General features: G+C 43.2%; 2 protein-coding genes across 5 annotated transcripts in view; one reads left to right on the top strand and one right to left on the bottom strand.

Moving 5' to 3' along the window:
• LOC138992450 (ankyrin repeat domain-containing protein 26-like) overlaps positions 1-4,552 on the bottom strand; it is a 57,890-nt gene extending 53,338 nt beyond the window's left edge. For all 3 annotated transcript variants that reach the window (XM_070391248.1, XM_070391276.1, XM_070391267.1), the window contains exon 1: positions 4,360-4,552. The gene's annotated coding sequence lies outside the window, so the exon portion shown is untranslated. The remainder of the gene's footprint in view (positions 1-4,359) is intronic.
• Positions 1-26,760, top strand: LOC138992439 (aldo-keto reductase family 1 member C15-like). Of its 2 annotated transcripts, XM_070391224.1 has the most exons (9): positions 3-161; positions 11,846-12,013; positions 14,002-14,118; positions 14,797-14,874; positions 15,623-15,745; positions 18,654-18,763; positions 20,916-21,081; positions 23,362-23,444; positions 26,547-26,760. In XM_070391224.1, exons 1-9 carry the CDS (start codon positions 75-77, stop codon positions 26,587-26,589), a joined length of 975 nt encoding a protein of 324 aa, XP_070247325.1. In that variant the 5' UTR covers positions 3-74; the 3' UTR covers positions 26,590-26,760. The 2 variants fall into 2 exon arrangements, with proteins under 2 accessions (XP_070247334.1, XP_070247325.1); XM_070391233.1 differs by lacking the exon at positions 11,846-12,013 and having other exon boundaries at positions 1-161.
• Positions 26,761-26,796: the final 36 nt, after the last annotated feature.

The following is a 26,796-nucleotide window of genomic DNA, read 5'->3' as shown; positions in this document are numbered from 1 at the left end:
CCTCACCTTCCACTTGGCTTTCAGTCAGGAAAAGGAAGGAAAGTCAGCCAGCTTCGCCAGGACTGTCAACGGAGATGGACCCCAAACGTACTCATTCTGTGAAACTGAATGATGGGCACTTCATGCCTGTGCTTGGATTTGGCACTCTTGCTTCGGAAGGTGTAAGTCAAACCCAGGGGACCAGCCGGTTAAATGAAAACAGCCCTACCAGGGCCTAGTACATGGGGGTGGGAGGGGGGGGCTGTTGGAGGGACTCATGAGGGCTCCATTTCAACAGCTCTGACTTTGTACTCAGTGGGATGATGAGCTGTTGCCTCTGAGGAGTCAGAGTCAGAGGCGATAATTCTGAGGGTGGATTATATTATTATTATTATTATTGTTGTTGTTGTTGTTACTGTTATGGTTATTTAATGTATATGGAATGCTTACCATGTATGTTAAGTACTTTACATGCATTACCTTTAATTCCTCAATAACTAGCCCAGGTAAGTGCTATGCTTCTCATTTCTAACTTGTTTAATTCTAAGCTTGACTGTGCTTCCGGGACCCATCTCCCCCTCAGTCAGAGTCACTCTGAGCTTTGTTAGAACCCCTGCTGAGCAGAGTGCCCAGGAGGAGGGGACAATTAACATGATGCTTCTGGCAGGTTTGCTGTGGGTTTGTGGGACTGGAAGTATTTCCCACTGAATTTCTGTCTTTGAAACCTTGGTCCTACAAGGAGCCACTATCATTCTAGTGTTAGGCATCCAGAAAGGAAGCCTGAGAAGGCACAGTAACAGTGAAGACAGAATTGTGCTTCTCATCAGATGTATTATCCACGTGTCCCCATAGTGTATGGCAAAGCACTTAGTGTCCAACTCTGGTCATGGTGGGGAAGTGGCAGTTTTGGGGTTGCTAGGGAGGGATTGCCCCCATAAATGACAGAGGTAAAGCCATTCCATCTTGGTAGAGCTATGACATTAAATATCAATCACCAATAGCCCTGAGACAGGGAAGTTTGTTTGCAATGACATAATTATCCATGTCTCCACTGTTATAGCTTCAGCACAAGGTATGTCTTACACACATTATATTCAACTTTTGTTACTCTCATTAAAGACAGAGAATAGGACAAAAGATCCCATAATCCCCTCACAAGAATAAAAGTAACATGTGCCTGGCTGGTGTGCTCAGTGGACTGAGCATCACCCCATGCATCAAGAGGTCACTGGTTAGATTCCTGGTCAGGGCACATGTCTGGTTGCAGCTACTGGTAGATGCCCGGTCAGGGGCAGCTGATGGATGTTTCTATCTCTCTCCTGCTCTCCCTTCCTCTCTAAAATCAATAAAAACATGTTTTAAAATAGAAGTAACATGTGCATCTGCTTAGTGAGTACAAAAAGTACAAAGTAAAATATATAGAATCTTCTTTTACATACTAATCAGAGTTCTTTTTGTAAAAGCAACTCCCCCTGCCTTATCGGCAATTTACTGCAAGTCAGGTCAGGGTCAAGAAGTAGGGCCCAGCCCTGCTGGTTTGGCTCAGTGGATAGAGGGTTGGCCTGTGGACTGAAGTTTGTGGGCTTGATTCCAGTCAAGGGCATATACCAGCCGTGGGCAAACTACGGCCCGCGGGCCGGATCCGGCCCGTTTGAAATGAATAAAACTAAAAAAAAAAAAAAAGACCATACCCTTTTATGTAATGATGTTTACTTTGAATTTACATTAGTTCACACAAACACTCCATCCATGCTTTTGTTTCGGCCCTCCGGTCCAGTTTAAGAACCCATTGTGGCCCTCGAGTCAAAAAGTTTGCCCACCCTTGGATATACCTTGGTTGCAGGCTTGATCCCCTGCTCTGCTGGGGCATGTACGGGAGGCAACCAGTCAATGTGTCTCTCTAGCATCAATGTTTCTCTGTCTCTCCCTCTTCCTTCTACGCTCTCTAAAAATCAATGAAAATATCTTGGAGTAAAGACTAATAATAAAAAGTATGGTCCAGCGTCCATGCATGTGACTTCTTTTGTTCAGTCAGGTGTGTTTTTTGGAAGCGTGCAAACTCAGTGTCTCAGATTTAGTCATTAGGCATTGACCATTGGCCATCCGAGGCAGGCCTTATACATGCCCTGCTGACTTGCCCACAGGCAGTGCCTGAGTGGTGAGGGGAGGAGCAGCCGCCTGCTCTCTGGGCACCTCCTGCACCCACTTGCTCTTACTATAGATTTTCCTGATTTGACTCAGGTGTCTTGTTCTCTCACTCCTTTCACAGCATTTCTGATGCTGACCAAAGGTCAGCCTCATGTAACCCTGGCATGTGAAACCAGCATGTTGATTTAGTAACCTCAGAGGCTGAGATAAATATTAGAATGAATAAACCAGTGGTTGGCCTGGTGGGCAGAAAGAAACAATAGCTTTTTTATTTCATGTGTGTGGCTCTCAAAAGAATCCAGGTAGAATATGTAATTATTAATTAATAAATCAATGAACCTATTCCACAGTCAAGAGTAAACTTCAGTTTGATATTAAAATCTATCCTAGGAGTGGAGGGAGTTTGCACAGATCATAGTTCTGCTTTTCTGGCGTTTTGACAACTAGATAAAGACACTGAATGCCGGGCTGAACAGCTACCTAACAATGCTTATATCACTAATGCCAGGGAAAGCTGAGATGTTCAGAAAGAGGGTGGCTGATTTGAGCTGGAGTATTTTGGGGAGGCTTCAAGGAGGAGGTGAGCTGAACTTCAGGGAGGCTTGATGTCAGGCACAGACAATCTAATGAGCAGTGGGATTGGCTCCATTCAACTAGAAGAGGCAAGCTTCTACTGCAGTCCTTTCACAAAAGCTCTGATGCTGACCAAGGGGCAGCCTCACACAGCCCCTCCCATATGTGAAACAGAAGACACAAAGGACTAAAGACAGAAGGACAGAAAATTGCCTGGTGTAGAGAGAATGGACTTCAGGCAGAGTTCTAATATTTTCCTATGGGAAAAGGGGAATTTATTTAAAGACCTCTTTTAAAAGTTGGGCTGAGCCCTGGCCAGTGTAGCTAGGTGGTTAGAGCAGTAATCAGAGCAGTGGTCGCCAAACTGCGGCTCGTGAGCCACATGCGGCTGTTTGGCCCCTTGAGTGTGGCTCTTCCACAAAATACTGACTTCTGCGCATGGGCCACAAAGTTTCAATCACACTGTACCTGTGCGCCCACATGTGTTATTTTGTGGAAGAGCCACACTCAAGGGGCCAAACAGCCGCATGTGGCTCGCAAGCCGCAGTTTGCCAACCACTGAGATAGAGGATCAGCCCATACATCAAAGCATTGTGGGTTTCCTTCCTGCTCAATGGCATGTACCTAGGTTACAGGTTTGATACCTCACATGCAGGAGGCAACCAATCCATGTGTCTCTCTCACATGGATGTTTCTCTCTCTCCCTCCCTCTGCCGGAAGCCATTCCATCCTTGCTGCTTGACACAGTCGCTTCAGGGAAGAAACATCTGCCAGCATATGTTCCAAGGGACCTGGTGTATATGGCATACTGTTTTTAATATGTTTGCTCCCCTTCTTAGCGCTATGTGTTCTAACCAGGGCCACCTCCCCGGGAAAGGTTGTTTCCCCAGCTGGGAATGTTTCCCTAGAGTTAGGGATTAATGGGACTAAGGAAGGGAATAAATCAGTAAAACCTCCTAGTGTTACAGAAATACCATGTACCACTTATGTGGAACTTAGACTAATACTGTTAAGCAATAAATTTAGGACTTGCTGGGCCCACATCCCCAGGGGTCTACCAACCAGAGGAAGTACCAAAGTCTATACCCCTAAAAACCTGCCAACACAGGGCAGTCCCAAGGAAGACCACCAGTAAGGCTAAAAGGACAACTATCAAACAGTTAAAGAAATACCGCTGCAAACAATGCAGGCAGGCTCCTTATCTAAAAATCTTATGCGAGCTGTACAAGCAGAAAGACTTAAACTAAGTGCCAGGCAGGTAGTTAATCACCATAGCTAAGAACAATCACACTTAAGCTACATAACCTTTACTTAGGCCATAGAATAGGAAAACCTCCTTCAGTTTTTCCTTATAGCTTAATAGTGGAGCAATAGAATAGTAACCTTAGAATAGAAATAACAAACTAGCCCTTATAATGGAACACAGAGACTAACCTTTAGAATAAAATGTAGAAACATAGACAATAGGTAAGATTAAACTCAGCAGAGCTAAATAGAAATAAGATTTTTAGCAAAGGTCAGGTAAAAAACTGTAAACATAAAACAAGAAACTGTAAAAGGTCAAAGGAGGACCCAAAACATACCATGATGTAACTATAGAGGCATGCTTATAGAATCAAATAGTGTAAGCACAGTTGTAACAGGGAAATAAAAAAGAACCTGATTATGCTGATCATCTGAACGCTGTCTCCATGTACTTCATTCTTCACCGATACCGTCCACACCTTTAGGAACCCCTGGACCGCTTGGGCTAGACCCCGGCATCCCTCTATCACTTTCTCCTTTCCAATCACTCTGAAAAATCAATGGAAAAAATATCCTCAAGTTAGGGTTAAAATTAACAACAAAATAAAGTTTGGATAAGATTTAAAAAATATTCATGATGCTAATCATGATAAGATTATTCATTCAGTAATATATCTATCTATAAATGCAATAACAACAACAACAAAACCAAAACTTATAACACAGACTCTCTTCACTGCTCCAGTTGGGTCCAAGGCCTTTATAATCTTTCTTGGCTAACCACTGACAGGTCTGATCACCTGGTTATTACACTCTTTCTTGCCTAGTGGTACTGATAACTGGAACAGTGAGCCAAAGGTTTTTCTCCCGGGGCTGTGTCTCACGATGCTGAAGAATGTGCTCCGCAGAACAGAAGATATAAGCAAAAGTGTGGAAAATTTATTACAAGCAGATTCAGACTCCCTTCATGGAGAGGGGGCACAATAAAAGGCTGCCCGGAATGCCTGGTAGTCCAGGGGTATATATTTGCTACAAGCCTGCTTCCATATTTATCCATGTCATCACCTGATTGATTCCCTCAATTGTTCTTGCCAAGCAACAGACCTGAACTTTCCCTGTTTCTGTATATTCTTCTCTGTTCCTATGCTAAACTTGCTCTGTTTCTATGCATTTGTACACCTGGTTGCTGCAGGCCCTTTCTTCTTTCCCCATGCCTCCCTCTTTGAGTCCAGAAACATTTTATTATTTCTGCTTGATTGGTTTCTGTGATTAGGCTGCTCAAATTGCCATGCCTGCCCCTGCCTATGTTCCACCTCCCTTTGTTTTCCACTGGACCCCTGCCATATCTGCCTGAATTTCAAGTTAAACTTTTTAGTCCCCCTTCTGATTAGGAGGCCCCAACTGGCTGTTGGGAGCAGGGTGATGACCACTCTGGCTACTTCCTGCTGACAGTGGGCATTTTTGAGGTGCCGTTGTCAGGTCCCATCGGAGGAGCAGGTCTATGGTAAAAGGTAACCATTTCCATCTGGGCTGCATTTGGAGTTTTATAGCCTCTATGTGAGAAGAAACAAAACATATCAGGAGGTTTAATAAGCAAGGGCCAAAGATAAGTAATAGAAATAGCTAAACAAAGGGCTGAGAAGAGGGGCCAACCAGATTCCTAGGGATAGAATAATTTATTTAATTTGTCTTAAGTCCTGTATGGAAAATGATACCTGAACCAAGGTGGGTCAAAACTATCCCCCTGCCATTGCCTGGAGAGGGCAGATGGTAGTTGGGCCTGGTGGGATTCCCTTTGGGTCTTGGTGGGACTTGTCCTTCCAGGGGTCCTATATTATTAGGAGTACAAGATAGCTTAGGGGTATTTTGTGGGCCACCAGGCCCAGTTACCTTCCTAGGGGTTTTTGATGCTCTGGTTTTGTTTTGGGTCAAGGCTGTCAAGAGCTATGGTTCAATTTTGTATTGCTGACTTAATTTTTGATTATTTCTTAAAGTAAAGAAAGCCTGGATATATGAGAACTTAAACTACTCCCTTCCCCCTTATAGGAAAGATTTAATTACAAGATGGTATTGTAGTTAACACTTCCCTCTGGGGACTATGTCTCTCTCTATCTGCCAGATGATATTGAGGCCAAGCCCAGGTAGAAAAGAAAATCAGGCATTTCTCTTTAAGGGTATGAGGGTTGAATGTGTACCAATGCATCGAATGCTTCCCAAGGGCTATCTGCACAGGGTGTGGACAAAGTGCTTCCCATCTGTATGAAAATACACAAAAGGATGTCCAGCATCCTCAGTGATCTTCCCTTCTCTGTTTGGGGCACCCCTCCTAGATAAATGATGTAGGATTAGTGTGACTTTGCGTGCGACCACAAAAGAGGATCTGCCAAACTAGTCGCATTTACTGGCAGGATCTAGGGTAATAATCCCACTTAACAGAACTGACCTACTGGACTGTGTGCACTTACCAGTGTGTCCTACCAGGCACGCATCCTACTCCAGATGTGGGGAAGCCTGTACTAACCCGTGTCCCTGATTGAAAGTGTCTGAGATGGTTCTAATGTTTTTGAAATACCCATCAAGCTTCCTAGAGGAGTTTAAAAGGAATTGTCTCTAGGCCAAGGGCTGGGAGAGTTTGGCCAGTACCCAAAACTCTGGGGTGGCTACCACCCAGAGCACCAAGGAGCATACAAAGAACTCTGGTCTTATTCTTATGTATGCCCTCGCTATCCAAAGATCTATCTTCTTCATTCTGGCCTCCCCAGTCTGTCAGTTGTGGCGGGCCAGCTCAGCCAAGGGTTCGGTGAGCTTGAGGAGGGTGATGAAGGATGTAGAAAAGACAGACAAAGAGAATAAGCTGGGTCTAGGTGGATCTCCTGTGCCTGGCTAAGGCCACAGAGAGAGACCCAGACAGCAAGCTGAGCCTTTATTTTATAGCCATATAGCTGCTCCTTACAGTTAGTAATGAGGGACTTATATTGAAAGGGTGGAACCCTACTTTAGTTAAGACTAGGACTTTACATCCACTGGTGAGGTAATCTCCTTGATAAAATAGGTGTCTAGTATATGACCTGCCTGGGAATATGGAATGGCACTAAAAATAGTGCTGGAGGGTTTGTTTTAGTCTCTTTCTGTTGGGGTCCAGCCCCAGCAGGTCCAGGGGTTCCCAAAGGTGTGGATGGAGTCGGCGAAGAATGAATGACACGAGACAGCGTTCAGTTGATCACCATAGCCAAGTTCTTTATTTTTTTTTTATTGAATTTTTACAGAGAAGAAGGGAGAGGGATAGAGAGTTAGAAACATCGATGAGAGAGATCAATCAGCTGCCTCCCGCACAGCCCCCAGTAGGGATATGCCCGCAACCAAGGTACATGCCCTTGACCGGAATCGAACCTGGGACCCGCGAGTCCGCGGGCCGACGCTCTATCCACTGAGCCAAACCGGTTTGGCTGCCAGGTTCTTCTTTTTTATTGTCCTGTTATATCTATATTTATACCATTTGATCCTATAAGCATGCCTCTATAATCACATCATGGTATGTTTTGGGTAACCTTCTACAGTCCCTTGTTTCATTTTCATAGTTTCTTATCTGACCTTTGCCAAAAATCCCGTCTCTATCTAGTTCTGTTGATTTCAATCTTGTCTAGGTTAATCTCTGTGTTCCATTATAAGGGCTACCCCAAGGTCACTATTCCACTGCTCTACTGATAAGCTACAAGGAAGTGACTGAAGGAGATTATCTTACCCAGTAAAGGTTATGTCCTCCCAGCCCCGCTGCTTGCCTTCCCTGGGACTGCCCTGTGTCTGTGGGTCTCCAGGGGTATAGGCTTTGGTGCTTTCTCTGGTGGGCAGACCCCTGGGGATGTGGGCCCAACAAGTCCCAAATTTATTGCCCACAGTCTTAGTCCAAGTTCTTCATAAGTAGTACATGGTATTTCTGTAACACTAGGGGGTTTTATTGATTTATTCTCTTTCTTAGTCCTGTTAATCCTTAACTCCAGGGAAAAATTCCTACCTGGGGAAACAACCTTTCTCAGGGAGGTGGTTCTGGTTATAACATATAGCACTAAAAAAGAGGAGCAAACATATTAAGAATAGTATGCCGTATACTCCAGGTACCTTGAAACATATGCTGTGTAGATATTTCTTCCCTGCAGCAACTGTGTCAAGCAACAAGGATGGACCGGCCTCCAGCATCTTTCGGCCCTCCTCTTCCCAGTCCTCTGTTCTGTTTGTTTTTTGCACAAAAGAAAAAGTCCTCAACTCCAGGGCCTATATGCCCTTCTGCATAAGGGGAAGCATAGGTATTAGAAGCATACCATGCCTCCTGAGCAGGGGTTACTTCCTTCTAGGCTTGCCTATCATTCTGGTAAGGACTAGGACTTCTTCTGAAGTCTAAAGCTAGCTTCTTAAAATTCAAATCCTGGGATGGTTGTCAAACTTATTTGACAAAAGATTATATATGAAAGATAGAATTTTCCTTTTAACAAACTGGAAAAGGACTAAACAAATATCACATTAAAGGGGGTGACATTTTTCATCAGAGCCAAGAAATCCTTGTTCTCTGTCAGAGGGACGATGAGGCCTGGGCATAGAAGGAGGTGGTGATGGTATTTAGAGGTGGCATTCCCTGTGTGTGAGTAGGGCTTGTAACCTGGTGAAGACAAACTGAACCACAAGAATCATGACAAGTGGTCTAGTGCAAGGGAAAGTGTTTTAGTGTTCAATGATTCCAAGACTAAGGATGGGAGAAAAGTAAGTATTAGTCTGGAGAGTTGTAGCTAAATGTGCAAGAAAACCAGACAATTTAAGATTCAGCTCAGTTCATGGGTATAAGATAAAATTTTGAAACAATTAATTGGAATCAACTCACAATTGTGCATTATAGAGTCTGTTGCAATATAATCTTTCTCCCCCAAATCATCCTTATTCTTATTAAAGATGAATTCATTTATTTTATTAAGTCCAGTTTCAATCTGGCCTGATTGTTTGTATGAATACAATTAAGAACAGTAATGAACTGTATAGGCTCTTTTAAAATATTTTTTGCTGGAATCTCATAACCAAGCTTTAATGAGCTTCTCAGGGCAAAGAAGCTGAGCCACTCAGTTGCCTGCAATGTAGATGTGGGTGAATTCCTCAAGTTTTTGAGGTTCCCAAAATGTCTTGAGGCTCCTTTCTTGCTAACTCTCAGGAAAGCAACCTTCATGCTCCTTTCCTGGAAAGACTGACATTGAATCATGTGACCAAGAAAGATACCAGGCTGTTCTCTAAGGTGCTCACATTGGCTTCAAGTCTTCTGGTGACATCCAGAGTCCAGGCATGTCTCTCTCAGGCATGACACTGCAGCAAAAGTCTTGGTTAATAAAACTATCATTGGAAACTGGTCTTATTGAATCCATGCAAAGAAACACATTGCTATGACTTATTTATTATGAATTGCCAGATTCTGGAGGGATTAGGTAGGGAGAAAAACATATAATTTACTAAATTGTTTTGTTTCCTTGTATCCAAAAAACAAAGCCCCAAATTAGGAATACCTTTAACAAAAGTCACAAAACCTGAATTTTTTTCTTCTCACAAAATGAATTAATATAAGAGACCTTGACTATATTGTGAAAAGCCAATTTATCAAAGCAATTAAAGTATGCATCTTTATTGAAGAAGAATAGTAAATAAACCTGTACATCTGGCTCATGAAGTATACTAGTGGATGGGCCTCCAACTAAGCTGAAAATCAATCTGGATGAGGGTCCAAGGCATTATACACCCTCCTGTCTGTAGATCTCAAAAGTGCTCTGTTGAATATTCTGGTACAGATCAATTCTTAAGATTTCCTGGGGTTTTTTTTATGGTCTTTTCAGAAATCACAAGAGGCACATTTACCTTGCCAAGCCTTGAGACTGAAGACCTCTGTGCCTAGGGAGTAAAATGGCCTTTTTTCTTCTTTTTTTCTTTCCCCTTTGCCCCTCCCTTTCTATAGGGAGGTTTTTGTTGTTGTTTTTAACAATTTGCTTTATGTCCTTGGCTGGGGAAGATAATGGCTTGTTAGTTATAAACTGGCTGCAAATTGCCCACATTGTTTGGCTTTGTTTTTATTTCCATTTAACATTTTCCCTTATAAACCTTTTATAATTTTCACAAACCTTTTTACAAATTTTAGGAATAACTAGTTTTCAAAATGCATCTCTATGCGTCATGCCTTTTATTAACCTAAATAATATAATTTCCAATTAATAATTCTTAGAAGCCTCAATCCTCAATAACCAAGAAAAGCAAACAACCGGCATTCCTTAGATTGACCCTTATGAACATATTTTAAACATACTTATTTTAAATCATATTCCCAACAAAGCAAAAGACATTATAACAGCTCCAAATCCACTTTACAGACTTTTAGCAACAAAAATGAAAGCAGATGATCTAGCAATCAAAGCTGTAATGAGTTAATTTGATTGCAAACATGGCCAAATTTTTCCTAGAAACCTGTACTTTTGAAAATGTCCCAGACTAGAGTTTTTGATCAGCTACTTACATTCAAAGGTCCTAGTAACCACAGGGAAGCACTGTAGAAAGTGCTGAAAGGCCTCGAGCACTGCTGTAAACCTGAACCCTGCAGTCTTCCTTCATCCTGTCTGGTGATCTAATGCCGGTTTGATGTGCAGAGGTTGAACTTCTGACTGAGCCCCCAAAACTGAGAACCAGAATGGTGAGCCAAGGGTCTTTCTCCTGGGGCCGTGTCTCACGACACTGAAGAATAAGCTCCGAAGACCAGAAGATTTCAGCAAAAGTGTGCAAAATGTATTTCAAACAGATTCAGACTCCCCTCATGGGGGCTGGTGGGTGGCAAGGCTGGGGAGGCAGGGGTGGTAATAATAAGCTGCCCCATAAAGCCTTGTAGTCCAGGGGTATATATTTGCTACAAGCCTGCTTCCATATCTATCCGTGTTGTCGCCTGATTGATTCCCTCAATTGTTCTTGCCCAGCAACTGACCTGAACTTTCCCTGTTTCTGTGTGTTCTTTCTCTGTTCCTATGCTGACCTTTCTGTTTCTATGTGTTCATATACGTTGTTGCTGCAGGCCATCTCTTGTTTATCATGCCTCCTACTTTGAGTCCAGAAACAGTTTATTATTTCTGCATGGTTGGTTTCTGTGATTAGGCTTGTTCAAACTGCAGTGCCTGCCCCTGCCTGTGTTCCCCTGCCTTTGTTTTCCACTAGATCCTGCCTATCTGCCTGTGTTTCATGTTAACCCTCTCAGTACTTGCTAGCATTGTTTATTCGTGGTTATTACTAGGCATACAAGCGCCAAGAGCCGCCCTAGTGACTTGTCTGAACTCCAGACATGCTCCTCCCTGCCACCATCACATAGAGGCCACTCTATCTTCTTCTGAAAAGCAACATCAAGTACCACTGTCCATACAGTAATCTGCTGTTAAACTCAGGATTTCCTGGCATGTGAGCTCTGACTAGGGGGCAGCCATGGCATTGGGGTAGGTGGAACCTTTCTTGTGTCACCTGGTAGAAGGTTTCCTCTACTGGGAACCAGGCCCTTTAATCTGGTAGATGCTAAAGTTGAGCAAACAGGCAACATAAATTCCCCCAGTGGGAAACATGGAATGAAGATGAGAGGGTGTGCCAGGGCCTGTGGAACAAATTCTTTATTGAATGACTTAATTTTCCACATTGCCTGGTGAAGTCCATTACACTAATCATTTCAGATTAGAGGATATATTGGAGTTTAATCTGTGCCCCCAGTGTACAGGTTTCTTGCCAAGGTTTGCCCCATCAAACAGGAGATCAGGAGAGATGTAGAAACAGCTCGTGAACATACTCTTATGGAAATAAGTTGCATCTCTCTGAGTCAAGTCAACTGCCAACCCTCCTTATTCATATTTTATAGGTTCCTAAGAGTAAGGCTGCTGAGGCAACCAAAGTGGCAATCGATGTAGGTTTCCGTCACATTGACGCAGCATACGTCTATGAAAATGAGGAGGAGGTCGGCCAGGCACTTCGAGAGAAGATTGCGGATGGCACTGTGAAGAGAGAGGACCTATTCTACACCACCAAGGTGCTGTGAGTGAGTGACAGGAGGTCCTTGTCAGATCACATAGGTTATTTGGAGAAAACAAATACGAAACAAACATCTTTGAACTTGGTTTGAATAATTTCTTTACCTCCTGACATTGTAAAGTCCCATTATAGAAAAAAAGAGAAGAAAGGGTTGCTTTGCTCCAGAATGTACTAAGGGTGTGACACAGTTGCTTAGTAAGAGGTTCTCAACCTGTGCGTCGCAACCATCGGAAAACACATATAGTATATCAGATATTTACATTACAATTCATAACAGTAGCAAAATTACAGTTATGAAGTAGCAACGAAAATAATTTTATGGTTGGGGGTCACCACAACATGAGGAACTGTATTAAAGGGTTGCGGCATTAGGAAGGTTAAGTCTAAGCCTTAGACTCTTGGAACAAGGGTCAACATTGATATGTAAAACACAAATAAAGACACTTAGCTTCTCCATCTGCTTGTGGATTGACTGAGCCACTTCAGAGTGGGTCCACTCGCTTCATTCTTTTTTTTTAATTAGATCTTTATTGTTCAGATTATTAAGGTTGTTCCTCTTTTTTCCCCCCATAGCTCCCCTCCACCCAGTCCCCCCAACCCTCCGCCCTCACCCCCCCGACACTGTCCTCATCCATAGGTGCATGATTTTTGTCCAGTCTCTTCCAGCATCCCTCACACTCCTTCCCCCGCCAAGAATAGTCAGTTCACTCCCTTTCTGTGCCCCTGATTCTATTATAATCACCAGTTTATTCTGTTCATCAGATTGTTTATTCACTTGATTTTTAGATTCACTTGTTGATAGATGTGCATTTATTGTTCATAATTTGTATCTTTACCTTTTTCTTCTTTTTCCTCTTCTTAAAGGATACCTTTCAGCATTTCATATAATACTGGTTTGGTGGTGATGAACTCCTTTAGCTTTTCCTTATCTGTGAAGCTCTTTATCTGACCTTCAATTCTGAATGATAGCTTTGCTGGATAAAGTAATCTTGGTTGTAGGTTCTTGCTATTCATCACTTTGAATATTTCTTGCCACTCCCTTCTGGCCTACAAAGTTTCTGTTGAGAAATCAGCTGACAGTCGTATGGGTAGTCCCTTGTAGGTAACTGACTGTTTTTCTCTTGCTGCTTTTAAGATTCTCTGTGTTGGTAGAGTGGCTTTCTGTGGTAGGTGTCCTATGGGGCCCAGTGGCTCAGCCTCCCCAATTACCTGAGGTGAACACTCTTGGTGCACCCTTTTGTGGCCTTTGTGCACCGTCTTGTTGTAGTTAAGCCTTAATTGTTGTAGGTATCACTGGGAAGAATTGACCTCCAGGCCAGTTGGCTGTGAGAATCAGCTGTGTCTGCAGAGGAAAAACTTCTATGCTGGAGACACCCTTCTGGGGCAAGACTTGCTTCAGTGGGGCTTTGGTGCTCATTGAGTCTGCCCCCTGAGTGTGTCCCTTATGGATCTGAGGAGTTGTAATCAAGACTTTTTTCAAGTCAGCATCAAATTTACTGAAATTTGTAAAACTTTTCTTAGGTGGAAAAGCCTGCTTCCAACACAAAAAGCTGAGGTCTCTAGAGAATGGTCCTATGTGTGTCCACATCAATGGTGATTTGTTTTCTGAATATGGACCTCTGAGCAGTCCTGCTTCCAGGCATTTCCTATGTAGGGCAATAGTTTCCATTTCCCCTTGCCTGACATTTCTGACTCTCCTTTTAGAAATGAGTTTGCTAATCCTTGAAACATTTAGGTTGCTTTTCCTGGCCCATCTGCATTTTATTGACAATTTTCTTACAGTCACTCAAATAAATCTCAGTATTCCATTAAAAGCCTCATTTACAGTAAGTAACATAAATTTAGCCCCAGAACTTTCTATTTTGAGACCACCATAGTGGTTGGTTACTCACTGCTCAATCTCCTAACCATGAAATTTAATTTCAGTTCCCAAATGTGTGACATCACAAACCATTTTTAAAAAAATTTTCTTTTTGGTTATTGCAGCTTTGGTGCACTTTCTTTCGACCAGAATTGGTTCGACCTGCCCTGGAGAGATCACTGAAGAAACTTCAACTGGACTATGTAGATCTATTCATCATTCATGTGCCAATAGCTATGAAGGTTAGCTTTTGTTTTCCTTGTTATGCCCAAGAGTATCCCACATCAAAGAGTTGAAGACACTGCCCTCCATGTCCAAGTGATGTGCTCCCCCTTATTGAAGAGAGTCTCAAGAAAGCTGAGTTACAAAGATAGTAGAGACACAATAAATGTCCACACCTCTTTAGGGGGAGGGTTTCTTGCACATGAACCTCTCAGCCAGTCAAGAGGGAGGCACTGTAGGGCGGTCCATATTGCACATGGGGCTCCTTTGAGCATCACTGGTCCAGCCTTTCATTACAGTGGACATTTGCTGAGCACATCTGGTATTCTCACTATCTCTGAGTTGGGTTAACATAAATTGGAACTAAAACACATTCTTAATAGTAAAGGGAAGTCCCATCATCCAAACAAGCCTGTCCTTGGGAAACAAAATCAATTCTAATGGTAGGGGAACTCATTCTTAGTGGAATTTTGGGAGAGTGTGTGGACAGGAAAGTGGAGGTAAATGGGAGAGAGTTGCTTTGCTACAGTCTCTCAACTAATTCTGATCTTCCTTTCCACCAATGTCTTCTTTACATCACACACACACACACACTGCTTAGTAATAATAGCCTCTTGAAGGCTGTGTTACCAAGCTACTTAGGCACGAGAAAGATCATTCTTTAAAAAATTCTTTCTCCTCCCCTCTCTGTATTCCAGCCTGGAGAGGAGCTCATGCCTAAAGATGTCAATGGGAAAATTATTTTAGAGACAGTGGACCTGCGTGACACCTGGGAGGTATGTACTGCTACTGCAACCCAAAAATGGTGGGATAAGGTGGACATCAGTGCATGGGGATCAGAAGAAATGGGTTCTGGCTCCATCCGTTGTCTCTCCTCAGACATGTCGCCAAACTCCTCTGTAGTTTGGTGTTCTCCTCTGTAAAGCAAGTGAGTTGAACGGGATCACAGCTAAGGTCTATTTTCTTTAAAAAATGTTTTTATTGATTTTTATAGGGGAAAGGAGAGGGAGAGAGACATAGAAACATCAATGATCAGAGAATCATTGATTGGCTGCCTCCTGCACACCCCACACTGGGGATTAAGTTGGCAGCCCAGGCATGTGCCCTTACCAGGAATTGAACTGGTGACCTCCTGGTTCATAGGTCGATGCTCAACCACTGAGCCATGCCTGCTGGGCACTAAGGTCTTTTTTTATGTAAACTTCTGTGGTCCTAAGTAAAAGTTTCTTTGCCACACTGATCGGGTTGAGCATGTGAGCTGTAAAAGGGACATGTCAAACTCCAGAGGAGCTAGAGCCCTATCCCAGGACAGATAAACACACCAGAGAGGGGAAAGCTGTTGTGAGCTGTGTGAACATAGCAATAAAGTACACTGGGGGAAAAATATGTCCAAGTGATAAAGCTATTTGGTTCAGCCACATTATTATGCATGTTAAGACAGATTTCCAGTCTTTAAAAAGTTCACTGTCAAATGAAAGGACTGAACTACACTACAGGTTTGCCACACATGACTTTCCTCCCTAGGCTCTGGAGAAGTGTAAGGATGCAGGTTTAACCAAGTCCATTGGGGTGTCCAATTTCAATCACAAACTGCTGGAGATGATCCTGAACAAGCCAGGGCTCAAGTACAAGCCTGTCTGCAACCAGGTGAGTGCATGACTATGTCAACTGTTTTGCTTTCTGTTCTTCACATCCTCTTTCTTATTTTAAAAAATATGTGTATTTTCATTGATTCCGGAGAGGAAAGGAGAGGGATAGAAAGATAGAAACACCGAAGTTGAGAATCATTGATTGGCTGCCTCATGCATGCCCCCTACTGGGGATTAAGACTGCAACCTAGGCAAGTTTCCTGAGTTGGAATTGAACCCTGACCTCCTGGTTCATAGGTTGACACACAATCAGTGAGCCACCCTGGCTGGACCACATCTTCTTTCTTGATTAAGCTTCCCCAAGTTTTTGGCTTGATGCCAACTCCACAGATAATTGTTCTTTTTATAACAATAGGGAATTTCAGAGAAGGAACAGGTTAAGTGGATTGGGGAGATCATGACTTCAGTTACTCAGAGGTGGGTTGGAGGTTCCCAGGAGACATCCAAGTAGAGATGCTGAGTTGGTGGGTGGTAGTGTTGGTCTGGAGCTCAGGCAGGGCTAGAGGAGAGGCCCATATTTTGGAACCATTGCTTTATGGGTGGCAATTAAACTCAGAGAAACGTATTCCCTCTCCCAAGGAACTTCAAAGGATGAACAGAAAGAGGGCAGGAAAGTCAACATTTAAAGATTAGGCAAAGAGGCACTGGTGAGGGGATTGAGCAGGATTTGGCAGACAGGGAGGAAGAAAAATGAGACCATGTGTTATCAGGGAAACCAAGGAAGACCACTGAAAAGGTTTGCATGAGCCATGAGGTGGATCCTGCTGGGAGCAGCCAATCCAACTAGGAATAGAAAAAGTATGGGGTTTTATGAGACAGAGTTCATGGGAAACATAGCAGGAGCAGTTACAGAGTGGTAAGGGGAAAAGCCAGAGAGAGAGCAAAGCAGTGGAAAGTGAGGAAGTAGATAACACATTGAAAGAAATAATTTTAAAAAATAACAATGCTGCCAATGTTCAATCACTGTTATTATAAAGTTGTATATCCCTTTTTTGAAACAGTTTGAAAATCATGCAAGAAACCAGTCAAATATTTATATTCTTCATTTTACTTAATTACTTTCTAGGAATATATTTGTAGAAAATGATTCATCATGTATAAAATATGTCTCTCGTTTCAATATGTAATTGTGAATTCATGAATTTCAACAAATATAATTACTTTCCTATCAATGATAGAATTGGCATCATTTTAATCAGAAGATGCCTCTGACAACACTTAGTGTCTTCCTGTCCTCTTTGTTTTCCAGCATGTCAGCAGGGCTGAATCATCTGGAGATGGCTGAGGGTATTTTCCCAAACCTGAAAAGGATGCATAGATGATTGCTTGCTGCCAGACAGCTGAGGGCATTTCAATCTACATGTCATTGCCTCCTACTGGCCAAACACCTGAACAGCCTTGGGCAGTTCCTCCGATTGCTGTAGGACAATTTGTGTTAATAAAAAGCAAGGACTCCAGAGAGACAGGAGAAATTGGTTCCTTTAGCCAAGCTCCTCTGGCCCCCCAAAATACCTTCAAAAATTATGTTTCATCTCTGGACTCTTGATTAATTTATACACAGCGCCTTCTCCAGATTCCTGAACCCTTCTAGATGCTGGATTAAGACCACCGGCATTAATTTATTTTTGCTAACATTTGCTTATCCCAATGCATTCTTCGGTAATTTTTAAACAAAGCATTAGAGAATCTTTTTGCAGAAGAGCTATATGTGCCATTATCATATTTTAAAATGTGGTTTCTTGTTCAAATCATAAAATACCTAATTTGTTTTGAGGATCAAAAATCTGTAATTTCTAAAAAGCTGCCGGATCCTCTGCTTCTGATTTCAAAGGTGACTGGAAAGGGCAGAGCTGTCAGCTCTCCTGCAAAAAGATTCTCTAATGCTTTGTTTAAAAATTACCAAAGAACGAGTTGGGATAAGCAAATGTTAGCAAAAATAAATTAATGCCGGTGGTCTTAATCCAGCATCTAGAGCAGTGGTTCTCAACCTTCTGGCCCTTTAAATACAGTTCCTCATGTTGTGACCCAACTATAAAATCATTTTCGTTGCTACTTCATAACTGTAATGTTGCTACTGTTATGAATTGTAATGTAAATATCTGATATGTAGGATGGTCTTAGGCGACCCCTGTGAAAGGGTCGTTCGACCGCCAAAGGGGTCGCGACCCACAGGTTGAGAACCGCTTATCTAGAGGGTTCAGGAATCTGGAGGAGGCGCTGTGTGTAAATTAATCAAGAGCCCAGAGATGAAACATAATTTTTGAAGGCATTTTGGGGGGCCAGAAGAGCTTGGCTAAAGGAACCAACTTCTCCTATCTCTCTGGACCCCTTGCTTTTTATTAACACAAATTGTCCTACAGCAAGGTAGATATCAAAGGGTAAGCATTGTCAGATTGGAGGAACTGCCCAAGGCTGTTCAGGTGTTTGGCCAGTAGGAGGCAATGACATGTAGATTGAAATGCCCTCAGCTGTCTGGCAGCAAGCAATCATTTATGCATCTTTTTCAGGTTTGGGGAAATGCCCTCAGCCATCTCCAAATGATTCAGCCCTGTGGACATGCTGGAACTGGCTCAGCATGTTCTAGGCTCAGATTGTAGCTTTTCTGCCCAGTATTGGAATCAGCCATTTTTCTAAGGAATCTTAGTTTCTTTCTATAGGAAATTACATGTGGAGGTCACAGACCAGGTATAACATTCTTTAATCATTTCAAGCACTAATAAAAAATAAGAAAATTGTTTTATCACATCTGAAAACTAATAGCATTTGAAGGTATTTCAGAAGATGCATGAGAAAATGACCAATCTGGAAAATATGGTACATATATTAGCTATTCATTCAAAGGCTTTTCAAATTTACATGATATTGGTTCATGTATTCTGATACCTTCTGGTCTTGGCAATTCACAGGTGGAATGTCACCCGTATCTCAACCAGAGCAAACTGTTGGAATTCTGCAAGTCCAAGGACATTGTTCTTGTTGCCTACAGTGCCCTGGGGTCCCAAAGAGACCCAAACTGGTAATAAGTATATCAGAGTTAACCTCTGTCAGCAACTCTATTAGTAATGAAACACTTTTTAAAATTAAGCTTTCTTTAGGGCTTAGGTAAGGGCTGGGAGGAGGCTGGTAAAGCGGGGGAGAGGGGGGTGGAGATGGGAAACATCTGTAATATTATCAGCAATAATTACACACACACACACACACACACACACACACATATCTACACTAATAAAAGAGAAACATGGTAATTGGCGTACGACTGCTACCCTTCCCATTGGCTAATCAGCTATCCTTATGCAAATTAACTGTCAGCCAAGATGGCGGCCGGCAGCCATGCACTGAAGAGAGCAGAGAGGCTTGCTTCCTCCAGGGACTGCAGACTCCAACGTTCCCGCCTCACTTGCCCGCCTCTCAACTGCAACTCTAAGCAACTATTACTATGTTGCAAATAAGAAGCTAAACAAAACTGGCTGTCAGTCAGCCCGGGACCGCAACATTGTATCCATGTTTTCAGCAGCGAGGCCTCAGAGCTAAAGCTGGCCCAGAATAAAAAAAAAAGAAAACAAGGAGCGGTTGGGAGCTTTTAGTCAACTGCCAGCGGGAAAACAGCCCTCAGCCCCTCAGCCAGCCTGGCCAGGCACCCCAGTGGGGACCCCCATCCTCATCCAGGACACCCTTCAGGGCAAACCAGCCAGCCCCCACCCGTGCACCAGGCCTCTATCCTATATAGTAAAAGGGTAATATGCCTCCCGGCACCGGGATCAGCGTGACAGGGGGCAGCACCCAAACCCCCTGATCAGCCCTGCTCTGTGCCTGATAAGGGGGGAGCTCCCCAATCCCCCGATTGCCCTGCAGCTCTGTGTTTGACAGGGTGCAGCGCACCAACCCCCTGATCGGCCCTGCTCTGTGTGTGACAGGGTAGAGCCATAACCTCCCCACTGGCCCTGCCCTGAGTGTGACAGGGTGCAGCGCCCCAACCCCCTGATCCGCCCTGCTCTGTGTGTGACAGGAGGTGGTGCCCCAGCTCCCCTATCAGCCCTACTCTGTGAGTGACAGGGGGGAGCTCCTCAACCCCTGATGGGCCCTGCTCTGTGAGTGACAGGGGGCATCGCCCCAACCCCCCTGATGGACCCTGCTCTGTTAGTGACAGGGGGCAGCACCCCAACCCCCTGATCGGCCCTGCTCTGTGAGTGACAGGGAGTGGCGCCGCAACCTCCCCATCGACCCTGCCTTGAGTGTAAAAGGGGGCGGTGCCCCAACCCCCCAATCAGCCCTACCCTGAGCATGACTGAGGGTGGCATTGCAACCTCCCAATCCTCCCTACTCTGTGCATGACGGGGCAGCGCCCCAACTCCCCAATCGGCCCTGCTCTGAGCCTGACCAGGGGCTGCACTTAGGGATTGGGCCTGCCCTCTGCCACCCGGAGCAGGCCTAAGCCAGCAGGTCATTATCTCCTGAGGGATCCCAGACTGTGAGAGGGCACAGGCCGGGCTGGGGGACCCCCCCCCCCCCGAGTGCACAAATTTTTGTGCACCGGGCCTCTAGTCTATATATATAAAAGCTTAAGTGGCTGGTTCAACTGACCATTAGCTATGATGAACACTGACCACCAGGGAGCAGACACTCTGACTGGTAGGTTAGTTTGCTGCTGGGGTCCAGCCGATTGAGACTGGGTGAGATAGGCAGGACATGTCCTGGAGCCCTCCCATAGTCTCTCTCAGGCCCCTGATCGTGCACCAGTGTGAGGGACCCCACCAGTGCACGAATCCGTGCACTGGACCTCTAAGTATATGTGTGTGTGTGTGTGTGTGTGTATATATATATATAATTAAATTAAGATTTAACATTTTATTATGGAAGACTTCAAACATAAAAAAGCCAACACAATAGTGTAGTGAGGTCCCATGTACCATCACTGAACTTCCACAGTCATCACCATTCTTTCATTGTTGTTTCATGCATACTCCAAATATTATTTTAAAAGTTATTTTATAATATAATTTACACAGCTTGTCATGCATAAATATTGGTGATACGATATTGACAAATGGATGTGCTGTTCTACACACATTTCTCTTGATTATTTTGGGAATTTGGGGGGAAAGGGACAGCACACTTTATATTTCTGGTACTATACCCTTCATATCTACATGCTCTGGTTTTGTTTTCAGGGTGGAAAAGGACAGCCCCGCTCTCTTGGAGGAGCCGGTCTTGAAGGCCATTGCCAAGAAGCACAACAGAAGTCCAGGGCAGGTGGCCCTGCGTTACCAAGTGCAGCGAGGGGTAGTGGTCCTGGCCAAGAGCTTCAGTGAGAAGAGAATCAAAGACAACTTCCAGGTACGGGCTGGTCACTGTCTCTCCAGATGGGGAATGGGTGCTGTACTGGGGGCCGTCGCTCTTGCCTTTCAGCACGTACCCATGTTCACTCCTTGGAAGGGTGGGAGAGAGAGCAATGGCCTCAGAGTCCTAGGTTTTATGGCCTCCAGGCCTGGCTTTGCTGCTTTCTAGTTGTGTGACCCTGAGTTTATTTCATTGCTATTTTTTCATCGGTTTTAAGAGTCCTTCTATGCAGTAAAGACTTTTAAAACCCTGATTCTTCGCTTTCATATTCTCTACCAAATAAACTCCTATTTGTATTTCAATATCAAACCTAAACAGGGTTAGCTGCTTTGTTAAACCAGTGGGATACCCCAGCACAGTTGTGGGTCACCATAGCACTTGGCGTGGCTCTGTTAGTGATTTTTTTCCTTATTAAACAAACATTGCATGTTTATATGTCAGTGTGCCTTCCAGACTGGGAGACTCTAAATACAGTGACTCTCTCTGGGTCATCTTTTAGCATCTTTTCCCCAGAAAAGCACATGGCAGGTAGGAAGCTACATACAAGTTTATAGACCAGTGATGTCAGAGGTGACATGCGAACTCATTTTTTTGGTTGATTTTTCTTTGTTAAATGGCATTGCAATATATAAAATAAGTATCAAAAACATAAATCTTTGTTTTACTATGGTTTCAAATATCAAAAAATTTCTATATGTGACACGGCACCAGAGTTAAGTTAGGGTTTTTCAAAATGCTCACACGCCGAGCTCAAAAGGTTCGCCATCACTATTATAGACTGACCAAATTAACAAATGAATATATTTTTAAAAATTTATCTTTACAAATATTTCCCCCTCTAAAATAAACTCTCCTTCATATATCTTCTAGTCCAGCCGTGGGCAAACTACGGCCCGCGGGCCGGATCCGGACCATTTGAAATGAATAAAACTAAAAAAAAAAGACCATACCCTTTTATGTAATGATGTTTACTTTGAATTTATATTAGTTCACACAAACACTCCATCCATGCTTTTGTTCCGGCCCTCCGGTCCAGTTTAAGAACCCATTGTGTCCCTCGAGTCAAAAAGTTTGCCCGCCCCTATCTAGTCCCTTAGATCAATCAGTGATCTTCAACTTATTTAGTTGTAAACTTCATGAGAAACTATGTAAATTCTATTGTGCTTTAAGAAGACAGCTAACAATTTCATCATGAGTTTAATATTTTCAAAATATGACATTTAGAGCTTATTATTCATTATGCATTTGCTCCAAGCATTGAAGCTGTAGATTTAGTTTATTCAGTTTATGCAAATATTTAATAGGCAAATCTAAATTTCATTCTTAAACCCACTCAGAAAAGTCCCATTTTATTTTTCAGTTCAACTCACTATGCTAATATATATATATATATATATATATATATATAGTGACAACCAAGTCACTTCTGGAGTACATTTTTAAGATGAATAAAAGGTGGATAGATAGATAGATAATAAATAGATAAAATAGATAGATCTAGATAGAGGCACTGGGTTTTCTATGAAATTATTCCCTGGATGAAATAATGAACTTCCCACTTTAATATTTATTATCAAAGATCTGTCGGCTTTGCTATTAATTGACACTCTATTAGGGGAGTGTCAATTATATCATCAAACAAAAACAAATTAGACTTAAGTAAGAGATACTTTATTTGAGAGGAGGCCTTTCTAAATGTTGGGACTATAAGTGTCTCAAAGATAAATCAGAAAGATTTTTCTTTTATAGGGAAGCAACCTGACTAGAGAGAGAATGAGCAGGTGTGTGGTTGAATAATTGATCAGCAAATGCTTTTCTTGATGTCAATAGCTTCTTGGAGAGGCCTTTACAGGGGCTTGCTCTTCCAAACCATGCTTAAGTTTGAGGCTGTGTCAAAATTTAGGGTGTTTGTATGGCAGGGTGGAGGCAAGAACGAAAGTTTGATCCAGTCAGCACATATTTTGTCCAGATTATGCAATTATCTATTTGTTTAGGAGGAAAAGGTTGTTATTTCTGTTGCAAACAATTCACTCAGAGAGATTTGGGGCCAATGATGTATAAAAAACTTCATTTAGTGGAGTGAAGCAGAGGAGGAGAGGGAGTGGGAGCCGTGGTGGACCAGGAGGGGAGTTCTCAGGCCAGTACACCTGGAAGTGATGGCAGTGGACACTTCCCCTAGTGCTCTCCTTGCCTCTGTCCACCAGGAAGCCCTCATGTTCCCAGGTAGAAGCTCCCTACCTTGGGGAGAGTTTAATGTGATTCTTTCCTTCCTTCCAGGTTTTGGAGTTTGAATTGACTCCAGAAGACATGAAAGCAATTGATGGCCTGAACAGAAATTTCAGATTTTTTAAATTGCCATTGTAAGTGACTTGTAGATTGTTTTTCCTGGGTTCTTTCCTGTGATGCGTAGGTTAGCAGAGGGACTCAGCTTCCTTAAATAGGAAAGATGGGCCTGATTTCTACTACAGAAGTAAATCTGGAGCTTCCTGGTGACCTCAGACCACAGGTTTACTCCAGGTTCAGTCTCTGACCCAAGAGAAGTATGAGCAGGGCCCAGAACAGACCATAGGTAAAATGGCCCAAGTTTGCATCATGGCGAATACATGACTTTTATGCCCTAATTCCTGTGCCTGGTATACATACTCCCACTAAGATCTGACTTACCCATTTGACACAGAAGGCTCAGTGCCGACTTCCCACTATACTTTAGGGGTACTAATCCTATATAATAATCCTTTATAATAAAAGGGTAATTTTCAAATTAACCCTAACTGCAGAACCACTGGGAATGACCAGTCACTATGATGCGAACTGACCACTAGGGAGCAGAGGCTCAACGCAGGAGCTGCCCCGTGGTGGTCAGTGTGCTCCCATAGGGGGAGTGCCATTCAGCCAGAAGCCAGGCTGACGGCTGCAAGGACAGTGGTGGTGGTGGGAGTCTCTCCCACCTCCTCAGCAGCGCTAAGGCTGTCCAACTTCAGCTTAGGGGAGTGGGCCTAAGTCGGCAGTCAGACATCCCCTTAGAGCTCCCGGGCTGCCAGAGGGATGTCTGACTGCCAGTGTAGGCCCTATCCCCTGGGGAGTGGGCCTAATCCGGTAGGTAGACATCCCCCGAGGGGTCCCAGTCTGCAAGAGGGTGCAGGCCGGGCTGAGGGACTCCCCTGAATGCACAAATTTTCATGCACCAGGCCTCTAGTCTAAAAATAAAAGTAAGAGGGAACAAGTACTTGTTGAGATCAATACGAATAGCTAATGGGAAAGCATTAATTTAGATAGAAGCCCCAATAATGTTCAGATTGGGAGACAGGGGCATTGGTTATTTATAAGAAAGGGAAGGGGAGCAATAATTACATCTCCAGAAGGAAAGCAGTGATGTTAATTCCAAAAAATGTTTTTAATTTTTAGTCTAGTAGTCATCAGTCCATTACTCATGATAACTGTCTTCTTGTTATCCTTGCAAACAGTTCCCCGAGACAGTGTTGCCTATGCCCAGTCAAAAGGATATTTTGCCCTTTTTAACATTCCATAAAATGTGAGGCATAAGACATGCTGGGGAATTAGTTCCTCTGGCATGGCAGCTCTGGTGCCATTTTAAAGTGGCTCAGGTTATGTTATTGTTTATAGGAGCCTATGAAAATGTTTCATCTTTAATGCTTTTTAAAATCAGGAGGAAACATGGTTATAGTAATGACCATGTAATAATGAATCCAGCCTGGACTCTATTCATTTTTTCCTAGCACAACTATAAAATGTAACATTAATATTTTTAATGGAGGACGGGCCCAGGAAGGCAAGTGTATGTGTGGGTGTCAGAAAGTCATCCTTGGACCCGGTTCCACCGCTTCCCCAAAGGGTCAGTGGCATTTCTCCTTCACTGGGTATTCCATTTCCAAGGCATTGTCCATTTCTTCCAAATTTCTCCCTCCGTTGGCCTTTTATCCTTATTACAAGCCCCATTCCATCAGTCATATAATCTCACCAAAATGTATAAATGGATCACAAAATTAATTGCTCCTAGTGATGATGTGTCCCCAGTGGCATACACCAACATAAGATCCTCTGCATTTCTCTGGTTTCTAGGCGCCAGACTTGCTCAGGGTCACATTTGTCCATCAGAAGATTAGCCCCTGGCAGCCCCTGACTCTTTGACTTCAACTTATTCACAACATCACAGGCCCCTTGTTCAGTAACTGCAGAAGGGTCTCAGGATTGAAGAGAAGGAAGACTCATCAAATGAGAGGAGTTTGTTAGAGAATTTAGAGATAAGGAAATAGAATTTTAGTTATAGCATAAAGATTGGGTTTCAAAAAAATCTCAAAACTCCTTGTTTGTAAAGCTATTTTGCGAATTTGAGAAAAGATATTATAAATGAAAAAATGTGGGAAGTAACTTTTCTTTTCCCAGGACTTTTTTTTTTTTTTAATATATTTTATTGATTTTTTACAGAGAGGAAGGGAGAGAGATAGAGAGCTAGAAACATTGATCAGCTGCCTCCTGCACATCTCCTACTGGGGATGTGCCCGCAACCCAGGTACATGCCCTTGACCGGAATCGAACCCGGGACCTTTCAGTCCGCAGGCCAACACTCTATCCACTGAGCCAAACCAGTTTCGGCTCTGTTCCCAGGACTTTAAAGTCAAAGTCTGTGATCTTTATCAGGCCTGTGATTGTATGCACCTGTCTTCCTAGACCAGCGATTCTCAACCTGTGGGTCGCGACTCTTTTGGCGGTCGAACGACCCTTTCACAGGGGTCGCCTAAGACCATCCTACATATCAGATATTTACATTACGATTCATAACAGTAGCAACATTACAGTTATGAAGTAGCAAAGAAAATAATTTTATGGTTGGGTCACAACATGAGGAACTGTATTTAAAGGGCCAGAAGGTTGAGAACCACTGTCTAGAGACCTTTGTCAACACACAGGTAGGTCCTGGAGCACACAATTTTTCAGAATGCACTCTTTAATGCAATCAAATCAGAAAGGACAATTTTTAAAAAGAAAACAAGAACCTGGACAAGTACTTTTATAAATTGTATGAAAGCAATAATTTCATTTGGCAGTTATACATATTAGCTCCTCAAGAGAGTTACAGGAGGACCCTGAATTGTTGAGTGAATTGGTTAAAAAGAGCAGCAGAATTCTCACTGTGAATGTTCTCATGATCTAGGGAAAAAAGTGACACATGGGCTGACACAACACATTTCAGCCCTGGCTGTCCCATCCTATGGCAAACTCTAATCTAAAGCAAACTACCTGTCACTTGGCTTTTCTACCCCATGTGAATGTGGGAATTGAGCACATGGACCAGGAGCTGCATGTCTGTGTGTCGAGGCAGAAGGAAGGGCATGGTTGGAAATAGAGAGTTTTTAGCCCATCCTGACTGCATCCACAAAGAAACCCTCTCTTTGACAGCATGGGACCGAGTTAGTAAATAAATATCCCTCTTTCTCTTTCAGTGCTGTAGGTCACCCCTATTATCCATTTTCTGAAGAATATTGACCATCAACTACCCATCATGTGTTCTCCCCGAATCTCCTGCTCCCAGGGTGTGGAGAGGATTTCTGCATTTGGGGGAGCTGATTAAAAGCAGTTCTGTAGTTTCACGCTGCTTCCCTGTTTTATTTTTAAAAATGCTTTTAATTTGTGAAATAATAAAGACTTCCAAATGAAGGTGTTTGTTTTTCCTGAGAATTAAAGTAATATATA

Source organism: Myotis yumanensis, unplaced genomic scaffold (genome assembly GCF_028538775.1).
Source record: "Myotis yumanensis isolate MYYU_CA2020_CCGP unplaced genomic scaffold, mMyoYum1.0.hap1 SCAF_1, whole genome shotgun sequence".
NCBI lineage: Eukaryota > Metazoa > Chordata > Mammalia > Chiroptera > Vespertilionidae > Myotis > Myotis yumanensis.
Note: the sequence above shows the minus strand (reverse complement) of the source record. Positions and strands in the feature narration are given on the sequence as shown.

What these genes read in the sequence shown, in the direction of transcription:
- LOC138992439 (XM_070391224.1), top strand. Translation starts at nt 75, where the DNA reads ATGGACCCCAAACGTACTCATTCTGTGAAACTGAATGATGGGCACTTC. An exon ending in GCACTCTTGCTTCGGAAGGT is followed by an intron (nt 162 to 11,845) that starts GTAAGTCAAACC and finishes CATATTTTATAG; the next exon opens with GTTCCTAAGAGTAAGGCTGC. An exon ending in GAATCAAAGACAACTTCCAG is followed by an intron (nt 21,082 to 23,361) that starts GTACGGGCTGGT and finishes CCTTCCTTCCAG; the next exon opens with GTTTTGGAGTTTGAATTGAC.